The sequence below is a fragment of the Podarcis erhardii genome (genome assembly GCF_964252035.2).
Source record: "Podarcis erhardii genome assembly, chromosome: 16".
Lineage (NCBI taxonomy): Eukaryota > Metazoa > Chordata > Lepidosauria > Squamata > Lacertidae > Podarcis > Podarcis erhardii.
The window spans coordinates 36,221,874-36,245,114 of NC_138514.1; the positions used below are offsets into that span (position 1 = coordinate 36,221,874).

Here is a 23,241-nt window from a genome sequence, read left to right on the forward strand (position 1 = left end):
CGGGCGCTGCGGAGCAAGGCATGACGGGAGTCGTAGTCTTGGTTTTCTGAGGCGGGGAACGGACAGTTATGGCGGCGGCCTCATCTTCCACGGGCCCGAGTAGGCCCGACGAAGCTGCGGTGCCCCCCGGGGCGCTACAGTACAGCCTCTTGCTGGAGCACTTGGTGGGCGAGAAGCGCGGGCCGAGGCAGGCGAGGGCCTTGGACCCGGCCGCCCTTGGGGGCTTCCCGGCGCCGGCCAAGAGCCCCGAGCAAAAGATGGTCGAGCGGGCCATGGAGAGCTGCGGCTTCAAGGCGGCGCTGGCCTGCGTCGGGGGTGAGTCGTGGTGAGGAGGGAGGGAAAGAGGGGTTTCGTTGGGGGGTGGGGCGTCTCTTTTTTTGGTTTTGCGAAAAAGTTACTTGGGCCTTCCCAGCGGCCTACCTTGCAGGGTTGGCGTGAGAAAGACCTTAAGCGAAGAGCGCATGCGCCAGTTATGCTCATTAGCGTCGGTGCAGCTATATTTGTGGTGAATAACAATGTGGATTTTTATTCTAAATTATTCTATGTTTTATTTTAAATTTATTATTTTAAATTTCTAGTTTTTATTATTAGCCCCAGGTTTTATAATCTGAGTGGTGCAATAATAATAATAATTTTATTTATACCCTGCTCACCTTGCTGGGGTATAAAGATTATAATAATAATCTAAATTGCACCTCTCAGCTTCTACAACTTGGGGCTAATAAGCGCTGGCCTACCTTGCAGGGCTGTTGCAAGAACAGCCACAAGGGAAAAGAGCATAAAATGCTTATTAGCAACAGCACAGCAAGCCTTGTGAAAATGCGTTCCTGCAGGCCCACAATATATTTGTGGTTAATAACAACCATTGTGGATGTATTCTATATAGCATTGCATCTCTCAGCTTCTACAACTTGGGGCTATGAAGAACCAACCTACTTTGCAGGGTTGTTGCAAGAACGACCACGAGTGAAAAGAGCACTGTGTAAATTATTATTAGCGATGGCATAGCAAGACCTATTAAAAGTTTTCCTGGAGGCCCACAGTATATTTGTGGCTAATAAAGAAGCAGGAGAGTTTCAGTGTCATTCATAAAGGCATGCCCATTTGGAAGCCATCAGAAAATATGTCCTTGCTATTATTGAGCCTTTAGTGGTATAGAAGAGCATCTGTATGGCACTTTAGAGCACTTGGAGCTCGATAATAGTAGTGAAGACTTGTGCACTTGCTTATTAAACATTTAATGAATGCACTTTTCTTTAGTGGACTCATCAGCTGCAAAGCATTAAGTGGCAGGATGTTGGGTATATATAATTTTGCCTTTATACAAATCTATGGTGCGACCACATTTGGAGCACTGTGTATGGTTCAAAAGGATGTTTTAGATGTGGAAAAGTTTCAAAAACTGGCAGCCAGGATGATCAAGGGGATGGAGCAACAGCCCCATGAGAAAAGTCTGCAGCATTTGAGACATTTTAGTTTAGAGAAAAGAGGAGTCAATGGTGACATGATAGAAGATAGATAAAATTATTCATGGCATGGAGAAAGTGGAGAGAGAAACGTTTGGCTCATAACTCTAGAACTCAGGGACATACAATGAAGCTGAGCGTTGAAGGATTCACAACAGACAAAAGAAATGGCTTATTCATGCAGTACATAGCTAGTCTATGGAACTCACTCACGCAGGAGGCAGGGATGGACACCAAAGAGAATTGCTTTAAAAGAGGTTTAGACTGATTCATGGAGAGTAAAGGTGATCAGTAGCTACTAACTTTGATGGCTATGTTTTCCTTCCATTGTCAGAGTCAATATGGCCCTGATTGCCAGTTTGCTGGGAAACAGAAATGGGGAACGAAGTGCTGTTGCACGCAGGTCCTGCTTGTAGCAGTGGTGTAGGAAGGGGGGGTGTGGGCCGCCCTGGGTGTCATCACTGAGGGGGGTGACCACGGAGCCTGGCCTGCAGCGTGCCCAAGACACATCTCTCCTGGGGAGTGACGTGGCAGCTCGGGAACCTGCAGGCTCCGCGCTGCCCAAAACGGCAACGTGGGGCTTGCAGACTCCGTGGAGGTTTCGCACAGTGTGCTCTGCCCCGGCTTGCCCCGCCCCTGGGTGCAGGGCATTTGCGCCACCCCGGGCGCCCGAGCAGCCAGCTATGCCGCTGGCTTGTGGGCTTCCCATCGAGGCATCTGGTTGGCCCCTGTGAGAACAGGATGCTGAATTAGATGGGCCACAGGTCTCCCCTGATTTCATGTGTCAAAGCAGAGTGGCCTGAAATTGAGATGAGGAGGCTTCTGAGAAACAACACTGAAATGGAATTTGGAGCCTGTCCCCCTGCTAATTGCCTTGCCAACTTTTCTGTTTACTTGGCAGGATTCGTGCTGGGAGGTGCCTTTGGTGTGTTCACGGCCGGCATCGATACCAATGTGGGGTTTGATCCCAAGGATCCGTACCGCACGCCAACAGCCAAAGAGGTCTTGAAAGACATGGGGCAAAGAGGGATGTCCTACGCCAAGAATTTTGCTATTGTCGGTGCCATGTTTTCCTGCACTGAATGCCTGGTGGAGTCTGTGAGTAACTCTCTGGCTTTGATCTGCTGGTTTCTTGTAATGATTTTCTTATTTAAATATAACATCTCACACTGTAAGCTGTCATTCATGCCAGCCTTAAAGCCACAGTCTTCAGTAGAACTGTTTGCATGACTAAAAGTGACATTCCTGAATATCTCTGTAGTCTTCCCACCAGGGCATCTCATCTAGTTGGCCGCTTTGACCTGACCCAGCAGGGGAACTCTCATGTTCTCATCTCAAGCCACTAGATTTATTCCCCACCCAACAGTACAAAAGCAGCACTGCTACTGCTATTGTGATTGATTGATTCTTACTGTATTTCTTAGGTGCCCTGGGCCAGATACAACTATTTATACAAGATAAAATATTAAAAACAGTTTCAGATAAATTAGTCGCAAAAATAGGGTGGGTCCTGAAAGATGTGGATTTTCAGCATATGATGAAAGCTTATGACGATTGCTTTGAGGGTTGGTGTTTTGTTTTTGTTTTTTTACAATCAAGCTGTATATAAATTGTATAAATTGTATGAAATAAATACAAAAGGTGCCTGGCTCACCTCTGTAAGGAGGGAATTCCACAACTTAGGGACTGCCACAGAATTTGCCCTCTTCCAGGCCACCCCACCCTTTGAACTCTCAAGGGCAGTGGACCAAGAGGGCATCCTCTGTCAATAGTAACACTCAGGAGGGTCTGTAGGAGGAGGTGGTCTTTCAGACATCTGGGGCCTAAGTGGTTTAGAATTGATGCTGTATGCAGAGGTTCATGTGGCTGGTCTTGATGTTGTGTTTCTCATTTCCCTAGTATCGAGGCAAGACTGACTGGAAGAACAGCGTGATGAGTGGATGCATTACTGGAGGGGCCATTGGCTTCCGGGGTGAGTCGCGTTGCCGTTGAGCAATTGCTGGGCTCCTTTGGATCCTGATCAAGACAGAATGCTGCAGGCTCTACTGCTCCTAAATGTTATGGCCAGGAAGTAATATGAGCCATAGCACAGAGCAGGATGTTGGACTGCTACTCCCACCTCTCCTATCCTAGGCTGTGGCAGCTGTGGCTGATGGGAGTTGGAGCTCAGCAGCATCTGGGGGACCACAAGTTCCCCACGCCTGGCTACAATCCTGGCCCTGTTTAACTTGGAATAAGCCTCACTGAATTTAGTAGGACTTACTGTAGTAGACATGCCTAGAATTGTGCTGTTAGTCTTAGCACCTGCTCCAAGGAGCTGGAACTGCTTGCTGAAGGTGAATTGTCTCATCCTTTCTCTGATCACCTTCTGCTGACAGACAGATGCTTTTTTCTGTTTATACAGGGATTTGTCCTCATAAGCTGACTTGTGGCCACTGTAGATGCTGTGGCTCAGTCAGGTGGTGTTTTCCCCACTGACTGTTTGGATCATGGATGGAAAACCTGCCTTGGTGTAAGGGTTCAATCCTTAGGATGGCCTGTAGTTTCAGTCCCCACTGGAATCTCCAAGTAGAGCTGGGAAAAGGACTCCCTGCTTGAAAACCTACAGAGCTGCTGCCATTCCGTGTAAACCATACTGAGCTAGATAGAGCCGGGCAAGTTAAAAATTAAGTGTGTTAATCTTCCCTAAGAGCATTAAATGGTTTTCTGAACAGCTTCTAGCTAAGCTTGTTATGTTGGGTCCGATTGGTTTAAACGTCTTTGAGAGGGAAAGACAGCTGGCGCTACCTGAATCCCATCTCTGCGTTTGCAGCCAAGAGTTGTTGCTTCTGATCTTACTGAGTGCTCTGGTTTCTAGGGCCAGGACCTGGTTCAGGTCATCCTCTGTAGGGCTGAAAGAAAAGGAATATTTTACAAGGGGCTGGGACCAAACCTGCTGGTGGAAGTGATCTTTTTTGCTTTCCAGCCAACAATATAGGCTTAGCTGCAGGAAAGAAACTTGATTATGTGCTGTTGTGCTGACAGCCTTCTCCTTTTGCCTTGCAGCTGGCCTGAAAGCCGGGGTCCTTGGCTGTGGGGGCTTTGCTGCATTCTCTGCAGTGATTGACTACTACTTACGGTAGCAGCTGATGCCAATGAAGGAGGACCTTCTGGTGTGAACTGTGCAGGACAGCTGGCCCAACTCACTTTCCTCTTCCTGACAACCGATTAAGGAAAGGGGAAAGGTTTCTGAGAGCTGTGTCCTAGAAAACAGGATACGCATCCAGCCCGTGGGCAGAGTCAGCGAGTCATCTAAGCAAAGTGTTGTTCAAACATCGTTGGAGAGGTACGACTAGGTGTTAATTCCAAGGACTGCCTGTATTCTCTCAACTCCTTCTGCTAAGTGTATGCATTTGCTGCGGCGAGCATAAAAGCTGTTACAGCGTGTCAGCACTTGCTACAAACACAAGCTCGTAGCTTCATGACTATGTCGGATACAGGAGAAAATTGAAAGATTTAATTTATTCCACGCCTTGTCAAGTGTTTGATGCTAATGAAACAAGAACAATATTTCCTAGATGCTGTGGTTAGTTGTTTGTCAATGGATATCAAATTTAAATTAGGTGTCTGAAATGGAGCTTGACATCTACAAATTCATTGAGGCGAGATCGTTCTACAGTTATTAGTCATGTTCGCTACATAGAACCTCCTTTTGCAGGGGCAGTATACCTTTGAACGCCAAACAGCAGGGGAGGGTTGTTGCCTTCATTCCCTGCCTGTGCACATTGCAGAGACGTTTGGCTGGTTACTGCTGGAAACAGTGTACTGGGTTAGAAGGATCCAGTAGTGAGGCTATCTGTAGATTCCTGTTATACGAATAGTAAGGAGTAAAGTACATTCTCTTGGGTACAGGCAGTGTAAAGCTGGAAGCAGCTCTCCTGCCTCCCACACTAAGCTTGCTACCCTAGGGCCCCTCTCCCTACTACAGTACATTCTGGGAAGAGACCCTTAGGAGAAAAGCGAGGATGACTCTGCCAGTGACCAAGAAAAAGTGGGGTTTTGTCCCCTGCAGATGTTACAGATGCTTGTCAGGAGAGCTCAAGCTTCCAACTGGCTGAAGCGTCTTAAAAGAGAAAGTGAAATAAAACACCAAAGAACTTGGATGGTTTATGAACTGCAGTGCTACATCAGGGAGACCTCTCATCCCCCACTCCGGTACAGCACTGTTGGGGGTCTCCAGAGGACTTCAGTGAGGCAGCGCAGCAGGTAGGTGGGACTTCTTGATGATCTACTTAAACTAGGCAGTTATAGCTTGTCAGTGCATAGGCTGGTGTTGAATGTGCCCAGCTGTGCCTTTGGAGGTGAGAGCAGCTCAGTTAGCATCACTGGTTGAAGGCGAGGGGCTTCTTTTCATGCTAGACTGAAAGGAAGTTGCCTTCAAGACTCACCGCCTCCCTCCACTAAATTATTTTTTCTAGAGCAGGTTCTAAATCTGCATTTTGGATTGGTTTTGCATCAGACAAAGGCCAGCATCATATTGCGTGCTCTCCGCCCCCCCACCCCCCGGAGCAAATTGTGATGCTGCGTACGGAACCTGGGGCCTTCTGCACCCTCTCACTAATCAGCACCACCACTGGGACTTGCTTTGAAATTGTAATTAAAAGATCACAAACCGGGGGGGGGGGGAGGGGAGGGGCACTCGTGTGTTCAGAGCTGGTTTGTGAAGTGACACCGAACAGGAGGATGGAAGCACACCAGGCACCCATCTTGGCATTCCCATGGCAACAGCCCTAGTTGCCTAGGAGAAATATTGCTGTTTCCCAGGCTGAATAATTAAGCTTTCCCACTCTCCCCCGCCTTTATTTCCCTTTACCAGCCCCCTTCCAATGGCAGAATTCTTTATTGAGCTGCAATAGCCCCTAATAAGGGCATGGGATCAATTGCTTGCATGAATTCTGTCATGTGGTACAGGTGTGCTCATAGCTAGATGTGCAAGACATGGTCCTCCCTCTCCCTTGCATAATCCCTGTCCAGGAGGGGAAATGCAGCTAGACTAGAGTTATGAGCAAGGGGGTGGAAGGTGGTGTAGATTGGAGAGCTGTTAGAACAAGAGGAGCCAAAGTGGTACCTCTGGCTATTATTGAACTCCCAGTTCCCATCAGCACCAGTGTCCGGGCCTAGCTAGTGCTCAAGGGTGAGGGGAGTTTTAGTTAAGCAGCACCTGGAGGGCAGCACATGGGCTGCTCCTGTATTAGATGCCTAGGATGTTGACTTCTACTGAGTCAGACCCCTGGGCACCCACATCTTACACTGACTGGCAGCAGTGGCTCTCCAGGGATTCAGGCAGGGTCTCCCAGGTGCTCTGCCAATTGAATTATTACTCCTGTCATGTGTCCAAGCTAGTTATGCCAAATCTTTTTCTTTTTCAACATTGATTGAGATACGAAAGACCAAACACCCCGGAAGTAATTTGTGCAAATGTTTGGGCTTTGCATTTTATTAACTTTTTTTTTTTTAATCTCCTCACATGGTTTACATCCATTTAAAGTTTGTCATCTACAGAGAGGGGAGAAAAAACCTGCAACGGAACACAACCAAAAATATATATATATATTTATATAATATATATCCTTAAACAAGTCAAATATCAATTATACAGTTTCTAATCTAACCTGTAGCTCCAGGAGTCCCAGTCTCCCCTTCCTCACCATCAGAAAAAAGAGCAAGTGTAGTTGGGGGGGGAGGGGGGGCTGGCTATGCTGGTATCAGATTCTGACACTCAGAAGTGCGCGGAGGCGCTCTGGCTTAGGAATGACTTCAGCTTCCACAGACACATACATACAGGTAGATGCAGACCCACAAAGATCTGTGCAGGAGGGCACGAAAAATAACAACTCTGGCCAGCAAAATATTTCTGGTCCCTGAACGGTGAGCCACAGAACATTCCATTGTCCTGGGCAGAAAGTGTGGCCGAAGTCACCTAACGTGGAGGGGCAGGCCTGGAAGTAATTTCTTTTGTGAGGGTGGGGGACTTCTCCATGAAACAAAGGGCTGTCTAGCTTGCCAATACAACTCATTGCTGGATTGCTGCTTGTCACCTGGGTGTGTGAGTGGGGTGGCAATCGGGAACACAGAGCCCCCACTCCTTCGGAGGGCTGAACTCTCCTCGGCTGCTTCACCCAGTCTGTCACAGAGAGAGAGAGAGAGAAATGGGAGGGGTGCAGGTGGAGGCTCTTAAGGGATGAAATGACACCTTTGACATCCAACCTGAGTCTTCCTTAGCTGAACCCTGTAAGCCATGCTGCGTGAAGCATGGAGAAACGGCCCCTTTTCCAGACACCCTCCTGGGGGAAATGTGCCCAACAGCCCAGGCGGATGGCTGGGCTGGATCGAAGCCATGTGGAGGCGGCGGGAGCAGGAAATACCCGCTGGCTCCCTGGCCAAGCTTGGCTAGCGAGAGCCACCTGCAAGAGGCATGGCCACAGGGCAACCAGCCTCCTGCCTTCCTCTCGGCCAGCCAAATAATCCTTTCAGGGGTGGGGAGCAGGACACTCTCGCCCGCATTAAGATCTGATTTCCTTTCTAAGGATTAAGTTTGAATTAGTCCCAAGATAATCTAACCATAAATAAAGTGATTGTGGGCAACACAGCAAGGCGGCGGGGATGGGGAGGTAGGTATCACTCTCTGTCACACGCACATCTAAGACTAGCAAACAGCCACTTTCTCTTCACTTTCCTGCCATCAAGGTTCATTATTAAAACCTTTTTACAGAATAAATCAGGAAGATGGCTGCTTTACCCCCCCCCCACATTATGCACAGTTACAAAGCCTACCAAGGCACAGGAGTCACAGGACGAGAGGCTCCCCCAGCATTAAAAAAGTGGGGGGAGCTGGAATAGGCAGGGCTTTTTAAAAACAAAAATGCTGCTATCTTCAGCCCTGCCAGCTGGGGTAAAAGAATGCAGAGTTCAGCAACCAGATCTGTCAGGCGAGACAAAAGCGAAAAGAATGTAGATTGACCAGGACGAGGGGAAGAGCCCTTGGTGTCCTCCTTAAGCCTCCCAAAGCAGGAAAATCCAAGCAAGCAGCGTACATGCAGGCCACAAAGGCAGGGAGCAAAAAAGATCAAGCATTGTTGCGGGTGGCGAGGCCGGCTGGAGGAGAGGACTTGGCTGCAGCGAAGCTCTATTGGACCCAGAAGGCGGCAACCATTTTGGGGAAGAAACAAGAGGCTGTGTCTTCATCCGTCGCTCGCTTCCTTCCCACTGCTCAACAAATGGAATGTAAAAAATGACTCCTGGACACGAGAAGTACGAGAGACGTGGACTACTGTGCTGGGAGGTGGGCAGGGGGGAAAGAAGGGTGGGCTGATACAAAATCGTCCCATGAGATATGGGGCAGCGTCTGGTTCCAGGGCAGCGACGTTATTCTCAGCAGGATCCGTGCTCAGATTCATGAGTCCGTGCTGCGCCCCTCGGCTTAGAAAAATGCAGGTGGCTGCAGGGCCCCGGGGCTACACGTCCGTGGAGAAGTAGAGTGCGTTGCGTTTGAGCTCGGCAAAGGAGATGGGCGTGTGCTGTAAATAGTAGAGTAGCACTTGCACCTGCAAAAGGAAAAGTGGGTTAAAATCAGGATAGTCTCTCACACACACTGCAGCGTCCCCAACAGAGAACAGCTCTTGATAGGTAGAGATGTCTTCTGATGGAATCCCTGCGGAATTTATATTTGCCACCCTGTGAAGTTGATGGAATAAAAAGCACAGCAGGAACAGAGCTACGAACCCAGAAGGGCCAGCTTTAGGAAGAGCTGCAATGTGCCCAGGAGCTGCAAGATACATTCTCTCTCTCTTTCAGTTATTTAACCAGCCCCTCAAACTGCCCCTCGAATTAAGGGAGCCCAGCAGGAATTTGGGCAAAGACAGATGGGACATTTACTGAGCAATGAGGCAGGTCTGGAAGCATTCCTGTGCTCAGTTCACGCAAAGTGTGTGCTTCACCACTAAGCTACAATTCCTCTCCAAATTCTAAAGCAGTTTTCAAAATGTTATCCACTATGCTTTTAAAAAGATTAATGCACAAGAAGGTAATACAAGTTCAGAGGTTTTAAAAATGAAATTACGATCTACCTGAGCATACTTTATATACAGTGGTACCTCTGGATGCAAACGGGATCCATTCCGGAGCCCCGTTCACATACTGAAGTGAACGTAAGATGTGATTGCGCGGGTCACGTTTTGCAGCTTCCGTGCATGCGTGCGACATGATTTTAAGCTTTTGCGCATGCTTGAGCAGCAAAACCCGGAAGTAACATGCTCTGTTACTTCTGGGTTGCCACAGAGCGCACCCCGAAAATATTTAAGCTGAAGCGTATTCATTCCGAGGTATGACTGTATACAGCAGCTGCGCTTCCAGGGTGAAGTTTGAAAGTTTGCCCAGCAGAGGGAGCTTGCCCATCCAGACGCAGTCTGCTCCTCTGCCTGCTGCCCCCTGGCCCTCTCTTCCCCACCCACTGTACCTGCGCCATTACGTCGTGGGACCAGATATCTGAGGCCAACGTGAGGTGCTGCCCTTTGCTCTCCACCTCAGAAGGTCTCAGCAACGTTGGGCCAAACACAGTGGCCAGATTGTGCAGGGACATTTTGTTGACGGGCTCCTTCTCAGCCACCCTGCGCAAAAAGACAGAGAGACCCATTTCAAAAAGACTCGCAAGATTTTGGCGCTGCCTTCTAAGTCAGCTAAGACAAGGTTTGCAGGCTTTTCCACCGTAGCCCAGCTGGAGAAGATCAGATGGAATTTCTCCCCATTTCCCCCCTCTCTCTTTCTCCTTGCCTGACCCCTCATTCTGGACACACACAATTTCCACATGTGAAAGGGACACAATCCCAGCTTCAAACTCCCGCCTTGACGTGGCACCATCCGCTTTTCCCAGTTCCCGCCCCCTGCCAACTTGCCCTCTGAGGTTTTGGCTCTGGAAATCATCCAAAACTTCCTCCGGCGTGCACACACACCTTCCCCTTCCCCGGAAACTACTGCTGGCTGTGCTGGTCCATGGCCAGCTATCGCCTTGGAAACCAGCGTCAAAATATTGCCATGTTAGGAGGCAGCTGCGCTCCAGCCCCAATAACACAAGCTGTGCTCCATTTGAGTGGCGTCCAGCAGAACAGATGTGGGAACTGGCTGTGCCCTCTCTTCCGAGCCGAGAGCCAAGTGGATTTTCCTTCCAGGACGCAGCGCTGCTTTCCCCCCGTCCTGCAACCACCTCTTTCTGCTGCTGGATCTTCCTTCTCCCCCCTGCTCCCCCACCTCCACTGCTTGATTCTTAACAAACAAAACAGGGAAGAGGGATGTGCCAATTAACACAAGATTCCAGCCCCAAATTCCCACTGGTGCAGAGGAGCTTTTGGCCTGCCCGGCACTCGGCCAAGCCGCAGCTCCTACATCGATTCCATGTCCTCGGCAGAAGCTGAGTGACTTGAGGGAGGGAGGAGGACGGAGCCCGTCCACATCCAAGCCCTCAAGAGCAGGCTGCTAAGTGACAGCGCCATCTCCTTAAACCCCTCTGTCATCTCCCTTTCAGGATCTATAGAGGCGGCTGAGGTTTCCAAACAGTCTGCAAGCAGTTTCTCTTTATATAAAGAGAGTTGCATCTGCCGCTGAACTCTGCTCCGCCCCAAGGGAAGCAAGTGGAAAATTAGGAATGGGTTTTTTTCCTTTGCCATGGACCCTGAACACAAGAACACCAGAAGAGCCTGGCTGCTGGATCAGGCCAACGGCCCACCTAGTCCAGCATCTCAGCAGCCAACCAGGTGCCCAAGGGGGAAAGCCTGAAAGCAGGACCAGAGCACAACAGCAGTGTTCTCCACACCTGTGCTTCCCAGCAATGGATCATCCGCTCTCCAATGAGACACAAAGAGCTGACCTCGCAGCCAAAAGGCAGAGCTAATCTGGGAACTGGGGGTCCCCTCTGCAGGGCTTCTGTGGTGGTGGCCCCTCAGTCCTTGGAATGCCCTCCACATGGAAGCTCTCCTGGCACCAGCCAAATATTTCAGCACCAGCCAGAGATCATTTCATTTGGCCGATCTGCTTAGATCCTCTTCCAACAACTGTTTTACCAATGCTTGGCCCTGGCTTGAGTGAATTTCGTATTTTTGCCGTTCTAGCATTTCTTTTTTTAAAAAAAGTTTGCTATGTTGGTTGGCTAGACTTTGATTTGTTTGCCACTTTTTGACTTTCTAGGTCGAACAGCAGGATAAAAAACAAAATATCAGGCTCCCTGTACTCTGGGCCGTACCCGATTGCAGTGCTCCCCGTTCACAGACTCAGTCTCCCTGTTCTCGAGACAGGAGGGACTTACCGTTTCAAGTGTTCTAGCAGAAAGAGGAATGTGATGAGGTTGGGGTCAGGCAGAGAACGCAGAAGGTGCATCATACAGTTCTCCTTGGCTGTTGGGTCAGAGAGCGCTGGGGGTGGAAAGGTGGCAGTGAGAGAGCTGGCAAGCGCCCAAACCCCAACCACTCTGGAAAAGCCTTGCTAATGTACCCAGAACCTCCAAAGTCCAAACTGCACACTCATTCTCAAAAGACCCAGTGAGGGCCAGTAGATGCCCAGCATGAAAACCTCAGACAGCCATGAAGCTCTCCAGATGCTCTGTTCTTGGTCTACTTCACAGGGTGGTTGTGAAGATGGACAGCTCAGAGCATTTGTCCTTCTAGTCCAAATGACTGGCAACAGCTCTCCAGGGTCTGAGGCAAAGAGAGGCTTCTCTCACTGCTTGCTACTCATTTCCCTTTTACTTTTAAGTTGCCAGGGATTGAAGCTAGGAACTTTTGTATGCTAAGCAGGGGCTCTACCACAAAGTAACAGCCTCCCCCTAATAAAACAAGCTAACTTCATCAGACTGTTACCTGGGGGCAGCCATTCTGCGGACTGCCTGAGTGGGAGCAATGGAAAGCAGGGCTCATTCCATCAGTTTTGCTTGAAAGCCCAGCTCCACCAGGCTCCTGTTACCCATGAACTGTGCCAGATGGCACAGCAGTTTAAGAACTGCTGCCCAACTTTTATGTTTCCTTCTTCCCTCCTTGTCCTTTTTTCCTTGTGTGCTGTGCTTTTCTAGATCGTAAACCTGCAGGCAGGGACTGTCTCGTTTTAACTGACTGTGTGTAAGCCATTTTGGGCTGAAGAGCAGGGTATGAATGCTATAAATAAATAAATAAATAAATAAATAAATAAATACTCCATGCATATTGCCCTGAGCTGGTTGCAGGGCTTGGGGGTGGGGAGAATAAAATACAAAAAGGAAATTAACACTCAGAGGTGCTGCAAAGATGTGTTAGTTGTTAGGCCATATCTGGGGTTTCTACGCCTGTCCAGATGTGAGAGAAATGATACAGACAACTTGCCCCTGCCCTCTTTGTCCTGGCTAGGGTCTCACCCACTCCCTGAATCCTGAGCTCCAAGCCTGTATCAAGGAATTCCTGCTCCGCCTCTCTGCAAATACAGGTAAGACAAGCTCCCTTACCGATACCCTCCATAAAAGCAGGATAAAGCCGATCCGTGAGAAGAGGCTCAGGGAGCTCGCGGAAATACAGCTTCAGGGTGCCTGCGATAGCATTGATGTCCATGTCGCTCAGCATCATCAGGATGTCTTTGCTGTCTACAGAATTAAAACAAATGAAAGAGGAATGCTGGAAGGGGAATGTGCTGCCTTATATACCAGATCAGACTCTTTGTCTACCTAGTTCAATACTGTGAACTTTGACTGGCAGCAGCTATTCAGGGTCTGAGGCAAAGAGAGAGAGAGAGAGATGATCTTTCCCATTGTCTGCTAACCTGATCTTCCTCTTTTTTCACCTGCCAGGTGCCAGGTGCCGAACCTGGGGCCTTTGTATGCAAAGCGGAGACCCTGCCACTGAAGCTATAAAACCACCCCCACCATCCTCAAGAATTCCCCTGCTAAATCAGGCCAAGATCCAGCTAATTCCCTTTCTTCTTTCAATTCAGCCATCTGGCTTCAGAACCATAAGATGAGGTGATAGCTTACTTGGCTTTAAAACAAAAAGAGTAGATACATTTGCAAAGAAAAGGGTGAGATTAGGGGAAGGCGACTGACTGTGTTGGAGGGGGGTTTAAAAAGGCATTTATTGCTGCTGCCCCCAATATTTGGAAGACTCTTCCCTCTCCTGTTACAGCAGAGACCTGCTCTGGATGTCTTTGGAAGACACATCTTTCCCCATTCATCAAGCTGGACAGTATCCCTCTACAAATATTAACAATGCCTTATTGCACTTCAACATTTTGACTGCTGCTTTTAGGCACTTGGACAGATGTGTTTACGGAATATCCGTAATGGTGCAGCCAAATGTTTATCTATTAAGCCAGGAGTGTCTAACATGGTGCCCCTCCAGATGTAGGCAGACTCCCAATTCTCATCATTCCAAGCTGGCTGGAGCTGATGGAAATCCACTAACATAAAATCATAGAGTTGGAAGGGACCCTGGGGGTCATCTAGTCCAACCCCCTACGATGCAGGAATCCTGCCCGCAGCTGTGTACAAAAGTAGCTAAATAAATAATAATGATTTATCTATTCTTGAATTTATACCCTGGTCCTTCCTCCCAAAGGAGCCCAGGGCAGCAAACAAATACACAATTAAAAAACCCATCTAAAATAGTTAAAACATTCTATAAACAATTACAATTCAAGACAGTTGTTGTTGTTGCTGCTGCTGCTGTATTTATATCCCACCTTTTTCTCCAAGGTGCTTAAGGTGGCATATGTGTTGCTCACCCTCCTCATTTAGTCTCCCGCGACAGCTCTGTGAGGTAGGCCAGGCTGAGAGGCAGTGACTGGCCCAAGGTCACCCAGCACATGTCGTGGCCGAGTGGAGATTTGAACCCTCGTCACCATAAACCACTACACAATGCTGGCTCTAAGGGCAGCTACAGTTAAAACTGTCCTAAAAACATTATTAGAGAAAACAGCTAAATAAAAACTTCCGTGTTTAGTGGCAGCATATTCGTGCGAATGCCAGATACAAAGACTGGGGGCTGGCTGCTCTCGGAGAAGAGATCCTTGGCCAAGCCATGAGATAGAGAAAGAAACTGGCACGGCAGCAACAAAGATGCAAGGGGGAACTTACTGGCGTCAAAGGCTGCTTTCAAGGCCTGGATGTCCGTGGCCACCCCCGAGATCCGGTAGATCCCCACTTCATCAATGCCGCGCTTCTCCACTTCCTCAACGCACTGGCGCACAATGTAGGGCACTTTGGAGCGCTCGCGCCTGGAAGCGAGAAAGCAAGAGGAGAGAGATGGGTCAGGAGAGAGCCCAGCTAAGAAGCCAGGCCCTTGCAGAAGCTGCCTGCATCTTCCCTATGTTTGCAAGCAGTAGGGTTTTTGTTTTTTTTAAATGGAACTTATTAGCCCCGAGTGGCTGAAGACCTGAAAAGGCACAATAAACAAACAAATATTGCAAAGGCCCAGGCTGGCATTCCTTCCCCCTCTGCCCAAAACGTCACCAGACCCCACTGATCAGGGCAGCCCTGCACCCACCACCGGACCCGATCACAACGTACTTTGTGACGACGCTGATTTTTACCCCAAAGACTCCCGTCTGCTTTTTTGATGGGGTCCTTTTAAGGCTCAAGTCGCGGCTGGTGAACTTCATGGAGAACTCCACTTTGATCTGAAAGGGAGATTTCAAGGTCAAGGTCACATCCTGCAATGGAGAAACTCTCTACTACAGGGGTGGGGTGGGGGAGAGGAGCGTCCAGGGTGGGCAGTGAGAGCACGAGAGAAGGGGGATCTTGGGCAAGCACCGTGGGGCGTGATACCCGACCCGTTTCCCCTTCTTACCCCGTTCATTTCAATCACATCCATGTGCCAGTTCTTGGTCTGCACCGTCTGGGGATCCAGCTGCAAAAAAGGAACAACAGGAGAGAATGAGCTTCCAAAATATCCACCCCCAAAAAAGGTAGACCACAAAATAATAAGGGAGAGTGCTGGGTCAGGTAGCATAAGGATAGATTTATTCAGGCCCCATCTGCAGTATACATACTGCAGCACCATACTACTTTAAACAGCCCCCGGAGAATCCTGAGAAGTGTAGTTTGTTAAGGGTGCTGAGAGTTGTTATGAGACCCCTATTCTCTTCCCAGAGCTACAACTCCCAGAATTCCCTGCGAAGAGGGATTGATTGTTAAACCAGATTAAAACAGTTGCCAATGTTCTACATGCCTGGTAGGCTTGTCTAAGCAAAAATGTTTTTAGCAGGAAATCAAAAGAGTACAGTGAAGGCGCCCCAACCTGATGTCAATAGGCAGGGAGTTCCAAAGTACCATGCCAAGTGATTGGTTTCTTACAGCTGCAGAACGGGTACTACGCGACACCTGTAAGAAGTCCAGTTGCACAGAATGCCAAGCACTTGAACGAATGGCTTGGGGGCTGGATATAGGCCCATCATCCAGGGGCAGCCCCTCATCTGCAACCTGGAGGAGGAGGACGTGGGCAGCGTTTCATTTCACAGGCATGAGTTGTCCTTGTTCCAGGAGAGGCTCAGCAGGACCCAAAGCCCCGTTGGAAAAAGATAACAGATGGCCGTCTCCGCTTCATGATCGACCAAGAAACGCTCCCATGAATCAGGGATATTTCTGTAGACCGGTTCCTAAAATAATTTTCAAAAGGCCACGTCTTCCACACGGCCCTGCTTGTGGTCTCCTGGGAAAGGCGGCTGAGCTGTTTCCGAAAGGCCTCCGCACTCTGGGAGTGCAGCCTGTCTCAAAAGCGAAATGGGTCGTGCTGGGCTTTTCAGAAGAGGCCCTTGGGTTTCCCAGGAACCAGAGTAGCACCGGTGTGCAACAGGAGAGAAGGTAACAGACAAGCGGATCACGCTGGCAAGTTGGACAAAAAATGGAGGAGGGGGTGACTTCAGACCTTGGATCACATGAGCTGCTCTGTGCATGAAAAACAGGTGCACATTTTGAACCATTTCTTTGGTTAGCACCTGGGGCATATTCCATATAGGGCAGGCCAATGGCCTCGCCAGTCCAGCGTCTTGTTCTCACAGTGGCCAACCAGATGCCTAGAGGAAAGCCACAAGCACGATTCAAGCATAAAAGCCCTCTCCCTTCCTATGCTTTCCAGCAACTGCTGTTCAGACGCATTTAGCATATAATGGTAGAGTTGGAAGGTGCCACTGGGGTCATCTAGTCCAACCCTTGCAATGCAGGGATCTCTTGCCCAAGGTGCCGCTCGAACCCACAACCCTGAGATTAAGAGTCTCATGCTCTACCGACTGAGCTATCCCAGGTAGACAATACAGATGGGAGTTATTTATAGTTGTTGAACTGTAACCCCCATCCTTGCCCATTGGCCACACTTGCTGAGGGGCTGCAGGGAGTTGAAGTTCAGCAGCTTCCACAGGAGCCAGAAGTTCCCTGCACCTAGTATACAAAGAAAGGTAGGAGACGACAAACCAGCTTAAATAAGTAACATTTGCTACCTACCTTATTCCTTTCATTTGAGCTTCCCCACCCATGCATGGCTGCAGGGCTGTTTTCCCTCTCACTGCAGATGTTTGTTTCTTTTCAAGAAAGCAAACAAACAGGTTAACTTGGGGGCTGGATTAGATGACCCGTCGGGTCCTTTGCAAACAGGAGGACAGAGCCTGGATCCGAGGGAGGGAGCCCTTGCGCGAGTTTGGGTCACAGATGTTCCATGAGGCTGGCAGATCCGGGCCCCCTTGCTGTGCCGGCTCCTTCAGGGTGCGTGCGGTTTCCCCCCAAGGCGCCTGGTATCTCGGGAGCAGCCATCTGAGCACAAACTTCAGAGGGGATGCGTGGTCCCACCCTGCTGATCCACCATTACAGGCAGCAAACGCTACACGGGGCCCCCTGCCTCCCGCAAGCACACAGCCCCCATCCTGGAGGCTGCAGGATGGGGCTGGCAGACAAGCAGATGGAGTAGGGCAAGAGCCCCACGCAGAACCATCAGAGAAGAAAGTCTCCCCTTCCCAGCCCCTCCACCAGAGCCAGAGGCCTTAAGGCTGCAGGGGGGTGATCATTCCCTTCTCCCCACCCCTGAGAAGGGTCGAAGGTGATTTGAAAGCGATAGCTCAGAGTCGGTAGAGCATGAGACTCTTAATCTCAGGCTCATGAGTCCGAGTCCCACGTGGGGTGGAGATTTCTGCATTGCAGGAGATTGAACTAGATGATCCTCGTGGTTCCTTCCAACCCTGAGATTCTATGAAGGCAGAATCGTTGCCCGCCGCACGAAGACATTCACTCCAGCTGCACCTCCAGGGCTGAACAGCGCTTGCAAGTTACTGCTCTCGTTTCATTAAAATTAACTAACTGCCACCTCCAGAATATCTCAAGGGCTGGAAGATGCAGCAAGCCTGTCTTCTTCCTGGATCTGGAGGGCAGGACTTTAACCAATGACTCCTAGTTACAAGGAAGGAGATTCCGGCTAAACAACAGGAAGAACTTTTTGACAGTAAGAGCTGTTTGACAGTGGAACAGACTCCCTCAGGAGACTCCTTCCTTTCAGGTTTTAAAGGAGAGGCTGGGCGGCCATCTGTCAGGGATGCTTTAGTTGTGACTCCTGCATTGCTAGGGGTCCCTTCCCACTCTACAATTCTACGATTCTATGATCAGCGTTGCAGAGTTGGAAGCGCCCTCAAAGGTCATATTGCACACCCCACTGCTGAATTAATGCAGACCGTTGCAATTGCAGCATCCCAGCCTCTGCTTAAGATATCTCCAGTGCGGAGAAGAAAGCCCACCACCTCTTGAGGCTATCCGCTCCAAGGCTGAACAGATCTCACAGTTCAGAAGTTTCCTCTAACTTTCAGTCTAAATCTCCTCGCATGCCCCTTGGTTCTAGAGCAAAGCTACAGCGCGAGATGCAGGCCAAGGGAATTTGGGGGAAGAGCTGTAGCTCAGAGGTAGAGCACCACCAGCGGCATCTCCAGGTAACGGTGGGAATGTCCACCTCCTGAAACAATGGAGAGCTGCTGCCAGTCAGAGTAGAAAACACTGAGCTAGAATGAACCCGTGGCAGCTTCCTGTGTCAGGGTCATCAAACGATTAAAGAGTGTCCAGGACAACTAATCAAACTGCTGAGCATTTAATCAATGACATTTGCATGTTGCCCAAACCATCACAAAAGTCATCAACAAAGATGACAAAAATCATCAAAAAGGTGCCTTTTTGGTTAGAGACAGAAGGGGCCGGGAGAGAAATTTCCAGCACAGTAAGTACACACAAAGCCAAAAGATTCTGATTGTCCATTGCTGATCCTTTCTGCAAACATTCCCTGGAACAGCACAGCCTAAAAACCAAAACAGCTACATATACCCCGAAAGGTATGCCCTCAACTTGCAGCCCCATGAATTAAAATTGGGTTATTCAATCCACCAAAAGACTTACGTTATAACCAGGTTACTTAATCCACCAAAATACTTTGTCAAACAATTGCTTTAATATTTTTCCACATTCTACTCTTCTTCCAAATGAGCTCAGGGTGATATAAAAAGGTCCCTTTTATCCACACAATAACCCTGTAAGTAGGTTAGGCTGAGAGAGAGAGATAAACAGGTCCAAGGTCACCTGGCAAATTTCACAGCTGAGTGGAGATTTGAACCCTGGGCCTTGCCAGCCCTAGTCCAACACTATTCATAATCCCACCACGCCAGCTTTAAAAATACTTTCAAACAGGCAGTTGCCTTTGGTGAAGCATTTCTTGCTTCTAGGCAACCAGGCACGGAAGACTTTGCAAACTTGGAATAGTTGTTTCTCTCTTAAATAAAAAAACAAAAAAATCAGGCTGCTGACGTGCATCCTCAAAAGCTCTTTTGTATAATTTGCAAAGCTGGATTTCGTCTTGCAGTCCCATGCATGCTAAAAGCCCAAACAAATCCACACTTTGCAAAAGGGCCCAAAGTCTGCCAACTTGCATCCTGAACTGGATAAATTGAGGCCAGGCCAACAGCATGATCTGCCCTGCGTCTTGACTTCCTGGTCCCATTTATTTCAATGCAAAATCGGAACAAGCAGCGAGGGCTTATTTGGGGCAGAGAAAACAATCCCTTGCTGAGGCCTCTGGCAAACAACACCACCTTGGCTGATCTCCCCACCCAAAACAAGACCTGTCAAGCCCCCAGATGTATCTATTTTGTGGCAATTGCTACCCACCAGATCCTCAGCTCAGGGAGCCCAGTTGACTCTGTTCCTTAATTTATGGTGTTGAATAAATTGGTTAGCCACCTTTTCAGAATAAAATGTTTTCTCAATGACTTCTTGCACGCGGGAAGAAAGAGGCGCTTGCCCGCCCCTTTGGTAACACAATCCAATTGCACTGAACTTAATTTGAAACAACCGCAAGCTCCCATACTCAGAGCCTCCCTTGACACTGGCCCTTTGAAGTGGCCTGAGATCCCATATGGAAGGGATTTCAGCAGGGCCCTACATGAAAAAGGCTTTATGAAAACCAGCTTGGCCTCATGGGTAACGCCATAAACCTGTCTTTCAGGAATTCTCCCTCCACCCCGGATCTGAGAGAGGGGAAATTTGCTCACTTCGGGCTCTTCTGCCTCGCGGAAAGGCAGAGACTGAAGGATGGGTGGCTCTGTAGGGCTTGGATGAAGGACTACTACCCAGCTCCCGCTTGAGCTGCAAGATGCTCCACAAAGCAAACTACCATTCATTGCTATTGTAAGTTATAGGTTTAAAGCCTCCTTAAAAAAAAAAAGTATTTAAAAAATACTGCACCAAATGTCTTGTGTGTGCACCTCACAACAGCAGTCATAGCTGTAAACGTTTCTCTTTTTTTAAGGGAAATTCCCTTATTCCGAATAGGATTCCTCGCAAGAAAAGGGGAAAGTTGACAGCTATGCAACAGCTCTGCTCACCCCACTCCCAGCTCACTTTTTAAATATTTCAGACATACGCTGTTTTTCAGGTCTAAGCAAAGATCTTAATGTGCTTGGGAGTTAAAGAAAAAAACCTACTATAAACACCAAGCTCAAAAAAAAAAAAAAAAAAAGGGATTCTTCTGAAGCTGGAAAAAAAAGTTAAAAGAAGAAAAAATGGGTCTGAGAGAAGAAAAGCAGAAGCACAAAAATTAGGAAGAGGAGGAGGTCTTCTCCTGGTGTTGAAAAAAAGTTGAGCAAGTGCCAAGCAAAAGGGGCCTTTGGGGGTCCCCTGCCCACCCCACATGACAGAAGGACACAGAGATGGGCCTCTGATGGAGATCTTCATACTTGGGCAGTTTCATGTCTGCAAAAGGGAGATACTTTAGAAATAGGGCGCTGAAGGTGGGAGACAGGGCTCCAGATAGCGAGACCACAGAAGGCACACAACTTCAGCGACAAAGAACGCTGTTGATTTTAAGAGAGCTGAACATGGCTGGGGAGAGGTTGGGCATCCCGAGGCTTCTATCCAGCGCCTTGGCCAACCTGGTGCTCTCCAGCGGTTTTGGAACACCCATCAGCCCGGGCTTTTGTTCTGCTGTCACCCCATTAAAGAAGGTTTTACTAGCTTCATAGCCATCACAGCTAGTAGCCATTGATAGTCCTCTCCTCCATGAAATTGTTGAATCCTAAACCTATGTGGTCATCACTGGTATTCAGAAACATTGCTGCTGCTAACCGTGGAGACAAAGCCATCATTTCTAATCCTCTTTTAAAGCCTTCCAAGTTGGTGTCATCACTCCTGTGGGAGAGAGTTCCATAGTTTAACTCTGCGCTGCAGAGTTAAAGAATTCCTTTTTAAAATCTGTCCTGAAACTTAGAACATGAAACTTCATTGGAAGTCCCCAAGTTCTAGTGTTGTGAGATAGGGAGAGAGAAAAAAAATATATCTCTCCACTTTCACACTGCCATGTAAAATTGCATATACTTCTATCTTGCCTTTTCTATAAACTAAAAAGCCCCAGACACTGCAGCCTTTCCTCATAGCTGTGAAAGTGGCACATGAATAAAATGATGGTGCTGGTGATGACAATGCTAACACAACCTGCCCCAGCAACACCACATCAGGTGTCGCTGCACATCCACAATGCCGGGACGGTCTCAGGTTCCAAAAGGGCCCTTGAGACCTGGCGTGCCAACTGCCTGTGCTGTGCTCTGGTGAGAACTGGCGATGCAAGCAGAAGAGAGTGGAGATCTTCTGCAGAAAAAGGCTGAGACACCAACTCGGCAACCTTCAGGAACAGGGTGGGGAGAGCAAAACACACACACACCAGAAAAGCAGCAATGACAAAGTCTTGCTAGACTGGACAATCTAAGTACAGCTTAGCTCACAAGCAGGAGGGCATAAGAAGCAGTGGGTTGTCTGTCAAGGCAAATGGGGCAGCACCCCACCAACCTCTGTAACACACACACACACAGGCATGTATTAGTCTAACCCCATTTTAAAGCCTATCCTCACCGTTCATAATGACCAGCTATGGGATCCTCTGCCCTGAATCTCCAAGCAGCGCTTGTCAGGGTGTAGGTGGTCTGGTCACAAAACTGGATTAGGGCGAGGGGAGACCCGGGTTCAAACCCCTCTGCGTGATGCTTAGGTCACAATCTCTCGGCCTGACCTACCTCACAGGGTCGTTGTGAGCATAAAACAAGGTGGTGGAGACAACCATGTATGCCATCTTCTGCCCCTTGGGGGAAAATGAGTGTGCTAAATTGATCATCCGGGGGGGGGGGATGTACCCCCCACCCGATGTTATTGGTTTGCAACTCCAGTCCATTGCTGACCATTGGGCATGCTGGCCCAAGACATTTTGCTGCCCGCCAGGAGGACAAGTCAGTCCCCTCCGAAGCTCACTGTGCAGAAACCAGCTGGATACCCAGCCGAATCTTACTTCAAGTCTTGTCACTAGACAGCATCGCCCAGGATACCTGGAGGCAGCTCAGTGGGCAAGAGGCAGCCCATTGGACACAGTCCACTCCAACAGAAGAAGAATCCTGCAGCTGCTAGACCAGCTCAAAGTGAGCCCATCCAGCCCAGCTGCCTGTCCTCATGGTAGCCGACCAGATTGCCCCTATAGGGAAGCCCACAAGCAGGACCTGAGTGCAACAACAGCACTCTTCCCGTGTACGATTCCCAGCAACCGGCATTCAGAAGCATCCACTGCCTCCGACAGTGGAGGGAGAACAAAGGCTATCAATGGCAGCTGGTTCACTTTGCCTAATATTAGGGCCGGCACCATCTGAGCTGGAATCGGGTGTGATGTGATCTTCCATTGGGGAAAGGAGTTGGGGGAAAGAGAGCTGCTGATACGTCAAGTGTCGCCTCCTGGATCCTGGGTGGTCCCATGGAAAGGAGGGAAGGATATCTCTGGCAGGAAAGCCACACACCCCCGCCACCCCCCAACAAGAGCGCACGCCAGCTCCGAGAGACGGGCGCCGCCTCCATCCCCCGTAGAGAGAGCTGAACACAAAAGACCCCAGGAAACAAGCTCTCTCTCGCGCACAGCTGCTGCTCCTGCCTGCTTAGCGTCTCATCTCAATGAGGGCCTCATGCCAACCTTGGCGGACAACAAGCATGGCCACCTGTTGCACGTCCCCCCGCCCGCCCTTGCACATGCGGATAGACACACTCAAAAGAAGGGAGGCCCATGCTTCTAATTAAAAACAACAACAGCCACAGCAGAGTCGCTGGAGCCCAGCCCTGAATGGGTGAAGGGAAGGAGAGAGCCTCCCTGAGCATGCACAGAATGTCCCATCCCCTCAAGCTGATCTGCAGGGCAAGCCAGAGCAGAAAATTGCAGCCATGTCTAGTTGTGCAAGAGAATAACATAGGAAG

The 23,241-nt window shown here is 49.2% G+C and overlaps 2 protein-coding genes across 6 annotated transcripts in view; one reads left to right on the plus strand and one right to left on the minus strand.

Annotated features, from left to right (window-relative positions):
• The first annotated feature begins 33 nt into the window (after positions 1-33).
• On the plus strand, positions 34-5,022 carry TIMM22 (translocase of inner mitochondrial membrane 22). The gene is made up of 4 exons (XM_081844315.1): positions 34-315; positions 2,368-2,564; positions 3,366-3,438; positions 4,512-5,022. The coding sequence occupies exons 1-4, from the start codon at positions 69-71 to the stop codon at positions 4,586-4,588; spliced, it is 594 nt and encodes a 197-aa protein (XP_081700441.1). The 5' UTR covers positions 34-68; the 3' UTR covers positions 4,589-5,022.
• Positions 5,023-6,911: 1,889 nt separating this feature from the next.
• The window catches only part of ABR (ABR activator of RhoGEF and GTPase), a 118,604-nt gene continuing 102,274 nt past the window's right edge, over positions 6,912-23,241 (minus strand). For all 5 annotated transcript variants that reach the window (XM_081844081.1, XM_081844082.1, XM_081844083.1 and 2 more), the window contains 7 exons: positions 15,296-15,355; positions 15,016-15,125; positions 14,584-14,723; positions 12,964-13,098; positions 11,800-11,905; positions 9,961-10,111; positions 6,912-9,049 (listed from right to left, as the gene is read on the minus strand). In XM_081844081.1, the coding sequence (XP_081700207.1) occupies positions 8,960-9,049; positions 9,961-10,111; positions 11,800-11,905; positions 12,964-13,098; positions 14,584-14,723; positions 15,016-15,125; positions 15,296-15,355 (792 nt within the window). In that variant the 3' untranslated portion in view covers positions 6,912-8,959. The remainder of the gene's footprint in view (positions 9,050-9,960; positions 10,112-11,799; positions 11,906-12,963; positions 13,099-14,583; positions 14,724-15,015; positions 15,126-15,295; positions 15,356-23,241) is intronic.